This window comes from Muscardinus avellanarius, assembly GCF_963383645.1.
Source record: "Muscardinus avellanarius genome assembly, chromosome: 15".
NCBI classification, from domain to species: Eukaryota; Metazoa; Chordata; class Mammalia; order Rodentia; family Gliridae; genus Muscardinus; species Muscardinus avellanarius.
Window position 1 is genome coordinate 37,249,245 of NC_137801.1, and position 13,111 is coordinate 37,262,355.

General features: G+C 38.0%; 1 protein-coding gene across 1 annotated transcript in view; it reads right to left on the reverse strand.

Moving 5' to 3' along the window:
* Positions 1 to 13,111, reverse strand: part of THADA (THADA armadillo repeat containing) — a gene marked incomplete at both ends in the record, with an annotated part of 379,586 nt that overhangs the window by 319,575 nt on the left and 46,900 nt on the right. Inside the window, one exon of the mRNA XM_080711248.1 lies at positions 11,515 to 11,672. Within this exon, the coding sequence (XP_080567374.1) occupies positions 11,515 to 11,672 (158 nt within the window). The remainder of the gene's footprint in view (positions 1 to 11,514; positions 11,673 to 13,111) is intronic.

The following is a 13,111-nucleotide window of genomic DNA, read 5'->3' on the forward strand; positions in this document are numbered from 1 at the left end:
AAACCAGCGAGGCTGGCTTCAAACCTGCATAATCCTGTCTCCGCCTCCCAAGCACAAGGATTACAAGCTTGCACCACCATACCCGGCTCAAAGTATATTTTGAAAATAAAAAGTTAAGTCTGGCCAGGCGTGGTGGTGCACAATTGTAATCCCGGCGCTTGGGAGGCAGAGACAGGAGGATCACGCAGGTTCAAAGCCAGCCTTGCTGGCTTAAGAGACCCTGTTTCCAAAAAAAATTATAAAAAAATAGGTCTGGGAGTATAGCCCAGAGGTAGAAGGGTTTCCAGAAACACCAGTACCACCCCCCCCAAAAAAAGCTAAATAATCTGGATTCAATTCCCAAAATAATCTAAAGTTCAATAATTCTACAAAATAAAATCTAGAACACCAGTTAGCTGCCAGGCGTGGTGGCGCATGTTTGTAATCCCCGGGCTTGGGAGGCGGAGACAGGAGGATTGCACTGGTTCTGGAGCCAGTCTCACTGGCTTAAAAGACAATGTTTCCAAATTAAAAATATATATATATAATAGGTCTGGGAGTGTAGCCCAGAGGTAGAAGGGCTACCAGGAACCCCAGTACCACCAAAAAAAAAAAAAAAAAAAAAAAACCACCAGTTAGCTGACTTGTTATGACCATCATTTCTATAATTAGAGAAATAAATGTTTCTAAGGTGTTTCAAATCAGAAAATTAAAACAGGAAGTTACAATGATAGTATGTCTTCCTTAATTAATTCTTTTCCCAAAAATGTTATAGATATTAAATCATATTTCAAGAAAACAATGTTATTGGGAAGGTGCTTCTATGTATACTTAGTAATGGTTCACTATCTCCTCCTTAAGCCACAATCACACTTTCATTGCTTCCATTATCCTAATACCCTTCAAAGGGGCCTAATCCTAAAAGCATCTAATAAAAATCAAAGGCCCAGGCTGCATTTGGTGGCACACAGCTGTAATCTTAGCGCTTAGGAAACGGAGATAGGAGGGTCACAGGTTCAAGGCCAGCCTCAGCAACTTAGCAAGGCCCTCAGCAATTTAGCAAGACTTTGTTTCAAAATAAAATATAGGGGCTTCGGGGAAGATGCGACCGAGAAAAGCGGGGCTTAAGAGCCCTGCTAACAACCAATCTCCATTACCACAAAATCAGCACCTTTCATAGCCAGAAAACACCATCATCAGAGAAACAAAAAAATCACCAGGCTCCAGAGAGAAAGCGGACTGAGAACAGAGCTCAGAGCCACAGAGGAGATACACCGGCCTCACGCCCGAGGACGCGGCAGCAGCCCTCTACTGCTGGCGGCAGCGGCGAGTTCACCAGACGGCTACAGCAAGCCAAGGTGAGCCGCTGTGAAACAGCCAGGCGGGATTTCTCGGCGCAGGTAAAATCTAAAGCTCCCAGTGGCTGAGCTCAGCACACGCTGCAGGGACTCAGAGTGGAACTCAAAACAAAGAAGAAATACACCAGCCTCACGGCAGAGGGCGTAGCAGCGGCGCCATATTGCCACCGGCGGCAGCAACAGCGAATTCACCGAGTCCAGTACAGCTACGTCTGCATACTCAAGAACAGTGAGTCAAATTGCGGGCCACAGCGGAGAAATCCCAGTAATGTACTCCCTGGGACTTGACCTAGTGGGGGAGTGGCAGTGGCAGAAATATCACACCATAGGAGAACGTGCAACCTGGCACCCCCATAGCTTAAAGCAGCCTCTATCGACTCCCTGGGTTGGAGACTCTGTGATACAACCCAGTAAAGGAGTAGTGGGGTCTGAGATACTACTGACTCGAGATCCAGAGCACCTTAAGTGAAGTCATAGTGACCCAAGGGAAGAACCCAGAGAAGGCACAAACTTCCGAAATCATGGGAAAGAGGAATAACACTGGAGCAATGAATGCCCACAACCCCACAACATCAGAACCCAATAAAACAGAAAATCAGAGATTTCTAGAAGATCAAATCAGGAAAATAACTGTAGAAATAATAGAGGTGCTTCGAAAAGAACTCAGAGAGAGCCAAAAAGAGATAAAGGATGCAATTAATGAAGTAAAGGCCTCAATTCAAAGCACAAACAACCGATTAGAACACATGGAGAACAGAATCTCGCTCTTAGAAGATGATCATTCCAAAAATGAACGCATAGTTTCTAATCTAGAAAAAAATATCCGACAGCAGGAATCTGACATTGAAGAAATATGGGCCCATTTTAAGAGAGCTAACCTAAGAATAATTGGAATAGAGGAGGGAAAAGAAAGTGAAACCAAAGAGATCAACAATCTCTTCAAGGAAGTAATAGCAAACATAGAGCAAAAGGTTGATACACAGATCCAGGAAACTTATAGAACTCCCTTTAGACAGGATCCGAGAAGAGGATCCTCACGCCACATAATTGTCAAAATGACCAATGTGGAAGCCAAGCAGAGAATCTTAAAGGCAACAAAAACAAAGGGACAAGTGACATTCAGAGGCAAACCAATTAGAATCACTCCAGACTTCCCAAACCAAGTCATGAGAGCCAGAAGGGCTTGGAGTAACATATTCCAAACTCTGAAAGAAAACAACTTCCAGCCAAAAATTTCCTATCCAGCAAAACTTTCTATCAAATTAGATGGGGAAATAAGAAGCTTCCATGACAAACAGAAACTGAAGGAATTTATGTCTTCAAAACCAGCGCTAGAGAAAATACTCAAAGAGATTAACTACAAAGAAGAAATAGGTAACACACACCAGAACCAGAGAAACAAGAGTTTCCATCCAACAGACAACTAAGATTGGTTATCTGTGGAGATACATTAATTATGTTAGTCTTTTACCTATTTCTAAATTGTATTGTTTGCTTTTATTATTGTTAATTTTTAGGATTTCTAGTTGGAATATTAATATACCTTCAGATATAGCATTTGGAAATATTTTATCCAATTCTATTAGTAACTTTTAACTCTGTTTACATTGTCTTTGGATATACAAATTTTTTTTATTTTTTAGGGAGTTTGTATACTCTTCTGTTGCCTGTGCCATTGAAATCATATCCAAGAAATCACTGCCAATTTCAATGTTGTGAGGTTTTATGTCCAATGGTTTATATATCTGCCTTTAGAACAGTACTACACTGTTTTAATTATTGTAACTTTATATGGTTTAAAATCAGAAAATATATATCTTCTAGCTTTGTTCTTTTTCAAGATCGTTTTGGGTATCTAGAGTCCATATTCCATATTAGGATAGATTTTTTTTCTGAAAAATTAATATATAAATATATGATAGTTTCACCTAAAAAAAATAGAAAAAAAATATTCTCTGGTAAGAAAGAAAGCAAAAAGAAATATTGAAATGTTATCTTTAAGTCATCAAAAGCTTGGTATCAGACAAATGAAACTGTTATGTGAGATTATCATTTTTAATTTTTGATAAATTGCTATAATACTAGATGTCAACCACTAAGCCAAGCATGGGAAGGAGGGATGGGGAGAGAATGGGGTGGGGATCGGGTGGGGGCTGACTGGGCGATGTGTGCATGTATGTCTACAAAAGTTTGTATCCCACTAAGATGTATGAATACAGTGCACCAATAAAAAAAAAAAGAACCACAAAAAAAATAAAATAAAATATAAAATAGCCGGGTGTGGTGGCACAAGCTTGTAATCCCAGCATTCAGGAGGCTGAGACCTGGAGGATCACGGTTCACGGACAGCCTCAGCTACTTAGTGAGGTCATCTGCAACTCAGTGAGACCCGGTTTCAAAATAAAGAATAAAAATTAGGGCAGGGGGTGTAGCTCGGAGGTCAAATGCCCCTGGGTTCCATCCCCAGATCCGCAAAAAAAAAAAAATAGACCTGAGGTTGTGAGTTGGAGGTAGAACACTCCTGAGTTCAAAACCCAGTATCACAAAAGGAAAAAAGGATCGAAGACCTTCAGAAGTATGACCAATGGATGGTCTTCTTAATGGTGAACCTCAATCATAGGTAATCCTAGCCTCAGAAATCAAAATGACATTCTAAAGACAAAGGTGAGATGTAAACAGTTTTTCTACATTTTATTCTGCATTTAATTGCCCAACAAACCCACATAAACAATAGTCACAATTATAATTTTTAAATTACTGTTACTCAAACAAGTATTTCTTTAGCACTTTGCCAAATGCTTAACAGCTTACTGATAGATAGATAGATAAATGAAAACAGGGAGGCTGTCCTCAGTAGGTGATCATTTGAGACTGACAGAGAAAACCAGCATGTTTGGGGGTACCCATTAGAGGCACAACAGTTCCAAGAAATGAAAGATCCCGCTGCTAGAATTAGAAAAGGTTTCATGCCCAGACTTTGAACAGTGTATATGCACTCTGGTGGACCAAAATGGAAGAGGGTAATTGACATGAAAAGAGTACAAAGCTAGAATGAATGGATAGGCATTTATTAAGTGCCTGTTACCTGCCAGACACTGCTGGATTTCTTTATAGAAATGGATGCAGCATAAACAGACTAGAGTTAAAAGTCATGGATGAATGCTAGACAGTGGATAGGGATAAAAAGTATGGCTGAACATACTTATTAGGAATGGGAGGAGCGAGCAGGGCAATGTGGGCTATGAGAAGACAGAGAAGGGCCCTGCTGACTCCCTCCCCATGGATAATCAAACCACTTATGAAACTAGAAACAATATTGAGAATGGAAACAGAACTTTTGTTGTGTGGGGGGGGGGGAGGGGGGGTACTGGGGATGGAACCCAGGGGCCTACTACATCCAGTCTACATCTCCAAACCTATTTTTATTTTTTATTTGGAAACAGGATCTCACTAATTTGCCGAAAGCCTCACTAAGTTGCTAAAGCTGGCTTCAAACCTGTGATCTTCCTGTCTCAACCTCCCAAGTACTAGGATCAAAAGTGTGTGCTGCCATGCCCAGCTGAAAACAGAATTTTTAAAATGAAAAAGTCCTCTGAAAACTCTAAATCAACTGCCTCTCATTCGATATTGCTGAGTTCCTTTTATTTATTTATTTATTTATTCATTCATTCATTTATTTATTTTTTGGTAGTACTGGGGATAGAACTCAGGGGCATTCTACCTCTAAGCTAAACACACAACACCATTTTTTAATCTTTATTCCAAAACAAGGTCTCACTGAGTTGCAAAGGGCCTTACTAAGTAGCTGAGGCTGTCTGTGAACCGCGATCCTTCTGTCTCCACCTCCCAAATGCTGGGATTACAAGCGTGCACCACCATGCCCAGCTGCTAAGTTCCTCTTAAAGTTCAGAAAAGCTTTCTTGATATGTTCACAAAATATATAAATAATATATATCTCATTTTTAAAAACAATGAAGGTATAAAATGCAAAAAAGACAATGACTTGTTTTTTAAGATTAAATTCAAGCCAACATCTTCAATTTAGTGCATCCTGCTTCTAAATTTTTATAAAACTTAATTCTATAGGCAAACTGACATGCTTAATGAGTTAGAGGGTGTACATTTCCATAAGGTAAATGTATGCCATGTCTCTAGGCATCTACAATTCACCATCAGACAAATTAGGGGTGCTAAATGCTTGCCTCGAACATAAAACCAACAGAAGGAAAAATGTAAACACATTTTTAAATGTATTTTTTGCCTATATGTGAAACATAATAGGTAAATCAAGTATAATTCCTCTCATAAACTACAAAAGCCCAGGAGGATTTAAGTGTAGAAAGAACATTCCTACAAAGAACATGTGCAGTGGTTAAGATCTAGGACTCTGAATATAGAGGCCTTCAAGAACTAAACTGGGCTACCTTACCGTCGCAAGCTAAATAAACAGCATAGTTCCTTCACCTGTGGAAGGAGGGTAACGCTACATTTTTGTGAGAAATAATGAGATTATGCATATATGCCTGGTACACAGTAGCAATCAATAAATATCTATTTTGGATGTTTCTTTGTATTATAAAGTAGTAAGACTCAATCCATAAACATTAATGTATATTTTGACTTTTTTTAAATTTTTATTTGTATTTTTCAGTATTGAGGATGGAACCCAGGGGCATTCTAGCTCTGAGCTATACCCCAGCCCTATTTTTTATTCTCTATTTTAAAACAGGGTCTCACTGAGTTGCAAAGGGCCTCACTAAGTAGCTGAGGATGTCCTCAAACCGCTATCCTCCTGTCTCAGCCTCCTAAAGGCTAGGATTATAAGCGTGCACCACCACGCCTGGCAAATTATGACTTTTAGGCAGAGACACTTCTTATGCCTCTGAGAACGTCAACCCAAGTTTCACCTGGATGGAGTGGCACAGGCCTCGGCAACCTAGTGATACCTGTTTCAAAATAAAAGATAAAATAGGGCTGAGGTGTAGCTCAGAGGTAGAATACCTCTGGGTTCAAACCCTACTATCAAAAAATTTTAAATTAGGGATTTCTAACTCCACCTCAGTTAAATATGATACTTTAAAAAAGTTTACACTCTAGTAAGATAATTAATGTTTTAAACTTTACATCTTCTACTATAGTGATTTCTTCAAAGCCTACACTAGATAACAACAAAAGTAATAGTTCTCTAGTGTTCAAACACCATCTTACCAGGATGTTTATTCTTTGCTTACTAGCAAGTTCTTAACCATGAGCCATTTTAACTGTTACCCTTTAGTCTGATTTTTTTTTAATGAATTTGTTTTGTATTCCCTATTATATGTCTCAGCTTTCTGAGGTCAGGGAAACACAAGTTCTCCTTTTTATGTTCCCACAATATCCATGTAGTAAGTCAGTCAATAAATAGATGACTAAATGATGTGGTTTCATGCACAACTTCATATCAAAGCTTAAAAATGATCACTTCCAGCAGCGTGGTGGTGCATGCTTGTAATCCCAGTAACTTGGGAGGCTGAGACAGGAGGATCACAGGTTTGCACAGCCTCAACTACTTAGTGAGGCCCTTTACACCTTAATGAAACTGTTTCAAAATAAAAGAAAAAATAGGACTAGGAGTGGAGCTCAAAGGTAGAATGCCCTTGGCTTCAATCCCCAGTACCACAAAAAAAAAAAGTCACTTCCATTCAGTACAATTCAATGTACTTAATTTCTAAAAAAAACAAGATTTGGCAGAATAAAATACAAAAGGTAATTTCTTTTAGACTTATGAATGCCAATAAATGTATTCCCTATTTGTAATGCATTATAGAAAATCTTAAACAGTAATGAAAGGCATAGGGTATACATCAACCCAGTTAGCCCTATGTATTATCCCAGTTACAATAAAATCTAAAGTAGGAGTTTTTCAAAGACTTGGCAATTATTTTTATTCATGTGATTTCTGTGGCAATAATTACTAGAAGAAAGAAGATATAAAAAATATTATCCAGAAGCTTCTTTTTGGAAATATTAGGGGAAGCTTGAGTGGTGGCACACTACTATAATCACAGTACTTGGGAAGCTGAGACTGGAGGATCACAGATTTGAAGACATCCTCAGCAGCTTAGTGAGACTCCATTTTAAAATAAATTTTAAAAAGGGGGTTCCTGTCAGTCGGGTGTGGTGGTGCACGCTTGTAATCCCCGCACTTGGGAGGCAGAGACAGGAGAATCACGCAGATTCAAAGCCAGCTGTGCTGGCGTAAGAGACCCTGTTTCAAAAATATAAAAAATAAGTCTGGGAGTGTAGCCCAGAGGTAGAAGGGCTTCCAGGAACCCCAGTACCACCAAAAATAAAAATTAAAAAAATTTTAAATAGGGGGTTGCTGTGGGTATAGCTCAGAAATAGAATGCTCCTGGGTTTAATTCACAATACCACAAAAACAAAACAAATCCAAGAAATATTAAGGTTATATATAAACATAAGTAGACAATCCAGGTAGAGAAAGCAGTTTTAAAAAAAACTAGTAGGCGCTGAGTATCAGATATCTCATGGAAAGAAGACCAACAAAACGTATCAAGCAAAAGTCTGTATCAGTAAAACATCCAGCAGAAAACCTAGGCATACTAGTCAGGAAGCTGTGCGATAAGGTTGTATGCACTGCTCACTCTTGACGGGTCTCCACGTTCATCCCCCACAGCTAGTTTTATCTCTGCCGCTTGTACAGGGACATTATGAAGGAACCCCTCATCACATGATTACAGTGGCAGAGGAGAGTCGGACATGCCACTGAATGAACACATTTTCATCTTGGAGAAGTCGGTGAGAGCACACTACTTCACAAGAAGTGATCCAAGGGAAGGGTCACTGGTTAAAAGTTCAGCAGCAAACTGTCTTACTGCCTTGTTCCTTGCAAAAATTTGCTTGGGCACAGGAAGCAGGGAAAATTCAACTTAAAGAAAAATTTAGTGAGCAATTCAGAATAAAGGCAGCACTATGCCATGTGGTCACAGGCTGGGAAGGAGAGGAACTGGGTGCCTGTCCCAAAGCAACCAAAAATTAGCTCTGTAATCTTGGGTGAAGCAGGTAACACCCAAGGCTTTAGTTTCCCCTGGTCCCAGGGAGCTGGAGAAGATCATCTCTGTGATCCTTCCAGTCAAAGTTTGTGCATACAGCACTGAAAACTAGGAACTAAAACAAGCATCAGTTCTTCTTTCCATACAGCAACAAAACCCCTCAAATTGTAATCTCACTTCCTGTCAGCCTGTTACAAACTATGCTTCTGTATTGGGGATTGAAATGGCCACCATTTTAGCAAAGGCCCAGAAAACATGGATGGGATTAAAAGAACTGGGTTACAAAAGAATCCTTCCTGACTTCCATACTCAAGCCATCAAACTTCAAATTATACCAGAACTGCATTACAACTGAAAAATAAAGGGAAAGAATCAGGCTGAATATCAGTATTTTAGATCACATGAAACTGCTTCCTCTATCTACTAATAGAAAAGTAAACATGAAATCCAAATTTCATATTCTCCGCCATAATTGTATGCAAGTCACTTCATTGCCTCAGTGTTTCTAGTTCTGTTGTAGTTACATTCATCTAAGATACTTAAATTTGCAATTTTGCCACCAGGCAAACAGATCTAGCTTAGCCAAGGAAACTGCCCAGGGCAGGGTGTACCTTGGGTGTGGTAAGCCACTTCAATGTAAATTACATTCTTCTCTGACACTGCCTTTTTTTTTTCCCCCCAGTACTGGGGATTGAAGCCAGAAGCATTCTCCATTTTTTATTCTTTATTTTGAAACAGGGTCTCACTAAAAAATTGTGAAGGGGCTCACTAAGTAGCTGAAGATGGCCTTGAACCTTTGATCCTCCAGTCTTGGCCTCCCAATTACTGGGACTACAAGGAGTGTGTGTGCTACCACACTGGCTTGCCATTTGCATTTTAAATATTATTTGCATTTAAAAATATTAATTACTTGAGCATATTTTTTAATTAAAAAAGCAAAATTTATGTTTGGAAGCAGATATCCTATAGTAATTTATTTATTTATTTTTGGTGGTACTACTGGTGGAACCCAGAGGCTTTATACCTCCGGGCTATACTCCCAAGACCTATTTTTATCTTTCATTTGGAAACAGGGTCTCACTAAGTAGCTGAGGCTGGCTTCAAACCTGTGCGATCCTCCTGTCTCAGCCTCCCAAGTGCAGGAATTACAAGTGTGCGCCACCACACCCGGCCAGAAGAATTTCTTTAAAAGCAGCAAGATCAATCAGGTGTGGTGGGAGGATGCCTGTAATTCTAGTACTTGGGAGGCTAAGACAGGAGGATCATAGGTCTGAGATTAACCTCAGGAACTTGTACTCTCAGACTTTTGTTTCAAAATAAAATAATAAGATAATAATAAAATAAATAAATAAAATAAAATAAGATAATAAGGGCTGGAGGTGTAGCTCAGAAGTAGAACATCCCTGAGTTCAATCACCAGTACAGCGAGAGAGAGAGAGAGAGAGAGAGAGAGAGAGAGAGAGAGAGAGAGAGAGAGAGGAAGGAAGGAAGGAAGAAAGGGAGGAAGAAAACAGAAAGAATAAGAAAAAATAAAGTTTTCCATAGAGGACAGGATCTCAGTGTTAGAGCACAGGTATCACATATAATTGGATGCCTCATTTACCTATTGCATTCTTTTCACATCTATATATGTGATATTACCATATGAACAGCACATTGAAAAACTGATACAATGCATTAGAATGAAAACTATATTTTATCAAAATATGGTCAAGATTCTACTTTTATTCAAGCAAACAACCACTGGAAGAATTCTTTGGTTTTTAAGAACCTGTCTTTTTTGTTATTATTATTTTTTGTTTCTCTATATTCAACTCTTTTATGTTAATTCTCAATTTTAAACATGGTTATCCCACGCTCACACTGCATAAAACTTTGGGTGCCATGTAAAAGATGTCAAGACAAAATAATTTTCATAGGAAACTTTCAGGTCTTAGTTACAGTAAAAACAGAATACATTTCCCTTAATCTATTTACTTTAATTAGATTAATCCCTTAAATTATTTTAAACACTCTCCAACAAGCCGTAAAACTAGATGTTTTAACTTGTCACTGGAAAGAAGTTAAGAAGGGATGTGTTTACTCCATAGTAAGACGGTGAACACTGGTGAAGTAATCATTAATCATAACTGACTCCTAAGCAAAGATGTTGGCATTGGCACCATAGCCAGTCACTAGCAACAACTCTGAGTACCTCTAGGACACCAATGTCTGTTTGATTTGGAAGAGAATAAGGAACATAATGATACAGCGCACTGTTCCTCACTGCCTTTCTCTTCCTCCTGCCTTGCGACATCACAAGCCCAGCTGCTAACCAGATGCAAGCACATGAGCCACAGAGTGTGAGAACAAAAATATTAGCATTATTTCCATGGCACTGGTCACATGGTGATTGCAGAAATAACCAGCATTAGCATACTACAGTATTTGTTTTGTTCTTGAATGTTGTAACATCCTCAGGGGAAAATTATCTTTATTTGAAAAAGGTTAAAAATGAAAGTACATGTTATATATCTTTGCTGGAAAACTGTGGGAAATGGATTTGTTGAAACCATATGGAAAGGAAGAGGGAATCAATTAAAAACAGAAATCTAATAAATCTAAAATATTTCCAAATGAAATGCTTGTGGTAAACTAATTTCTTGTAAACACTGCACTCAAGTCCCTAGAACAGTCCCAGATGGTGAACTAACTTTGTGGTCTTAAAACAAAAGTCAGCCAAAAACACCAAAGTGACTACAACTTTATTATCAAAGTACTGGGAAACATAAGATCCATAATCAACCAATATGCTACCTTGTAACATACTGCCCTTTGCAAAACTTAAGAGATCTGTAGAGCTTTACTATAGATAGAGAGTGTCTGCTAAAATTTAAGTTTGCTAAGAAATAAAATAATATTGTAATTAAAAGTAACATAAATCTATATATAAAAACATTTCTAAGAATGACATAATTTTGAAATATACTGCAAGATCTAGCATCTTAAGTTGTCATAAATTTTTTTCAGTTGACATGTGTAAAATTTTATTCAAGAAAAAAATGGTTTAAGTTGGGTTATAATAAAAGCTTGTGATTCATGCCTTGACCAAAAATTTTAACTGGTGGAGTAAACATCTACCTTACCTGCTCCACTGTTAAGAGCCCATCAGAAGATTCTGGCACAGGCTGCATTGGGAGAAGCTGGCACAGTGTGCCTAAAAGTAAAGCAACTTCCTTCATACTTCTCCAGCAACACACCAGCACCATTTGAGCAGTTACGTCACATGTTTTTCCTTCTTTACCTTAAAAAAAAAAAAAAAAAGATTGCAACACTAGACACTGGATTACTCATATCCCAGGTTTCTTAGAACGAGCTTATTCATAATTTCCCTAAGAATACTCTGCTTGAAAAAAACAATTTGTCTTATGTTCTATTTATTCAGGAGGAAAAATAAACTAACATTTGTCAAGCATGTGCTATGCGCAAGAATCATACGAGTTTTTTTAATTTATTAAGTTCAAAATAAAATACAGTTCTGCTTCAAAACTTAAGCCTAACCTTTGAAAAGTAAAGACACTCTTTGCTTCTGTGCTATCCATAAAGTCTTACACAGGTGACTATAATAAATATATTTCTTATTTATTTGGCTGAATATGGATGTTCTATCAGTTAAAGAGTAGAACAGAACTTTAAAATCAAAGGAAAATACAAATACTCCTTCAAAATGTATTTAAATCTCTTGGTCAATAAGCTACAGTTATCCTGATTTATTCTCTCATTCTAGTTTTAGGAGTATTTGAGTACTGACATTTAAAAATCCAAAACAAACTACTAAAATTACAAAGGAAAATTAACAAAATAATATTTATACTCTAATCTCATTTTTTTAAAGCCCACTAAGCCAGGCATGGTGGTTCATATCTGTAATCCCAATACTTGGGAGGCTCAGACAGGAGGATCACAAGTTCACAGTCAGCCTCAGCAACTTGGCAAGGCCCGCTGTAACTCTGAACTTTTGTTCAAAATAAAAAATGTAAAATAGGGCTGGGAATACAACTTAGAAGTAAAAGGCCCCTGGGTTCAGTCCCCAGCACCAAAAAAGAAAAAAGCCCACTAAACTGAAAGATACACACTATAATCATAAAAAGTCATACATTAACAAGAAAAGAAATGGGAATAGGAGGAAATAAAGACTGACTTTGTTTTTAATTTATATTTACCTCTATGTTGTTTGAAGCTATTACAGTTAACTCATATTAGCATGTCATATTTTGTAATCTAATTATAAAGAGAATTTTTTTGCAAGACAATATCTCCCTCTAGTGGAGAATGGAGAATGTATAATAAATCACTAATAAATTACTGCTTCTGACAACTGTATAGTATTACACAAAACTCAGTAATAACTAATGATAAAATAAGTTGTGAGGACCAGAATTCTGGAGCTTGATAAAACAAAGAATCTCCCATTCTGCTAAGTAGTAAAGCTTGTTTCCTTTAAAAAGCTGCTTGACTTTTATGAACTTCCACAGCAGACAACAATGACAAACTGCTGGGAAAGGGTGACTGCTGCCCAACCAAGACTCATCAAGCATCACTGCTCACACACCACTTGGGCTATCAAGGCAGGTTTTAACACACAAAGGCTTTTGGTTGTAACCCTTAGATGCTGAACTGAGCCAAATCACTTTCTGGTAAACATAGTATGAATTCACTCCTAAAACCAAATCATTCCCCAAA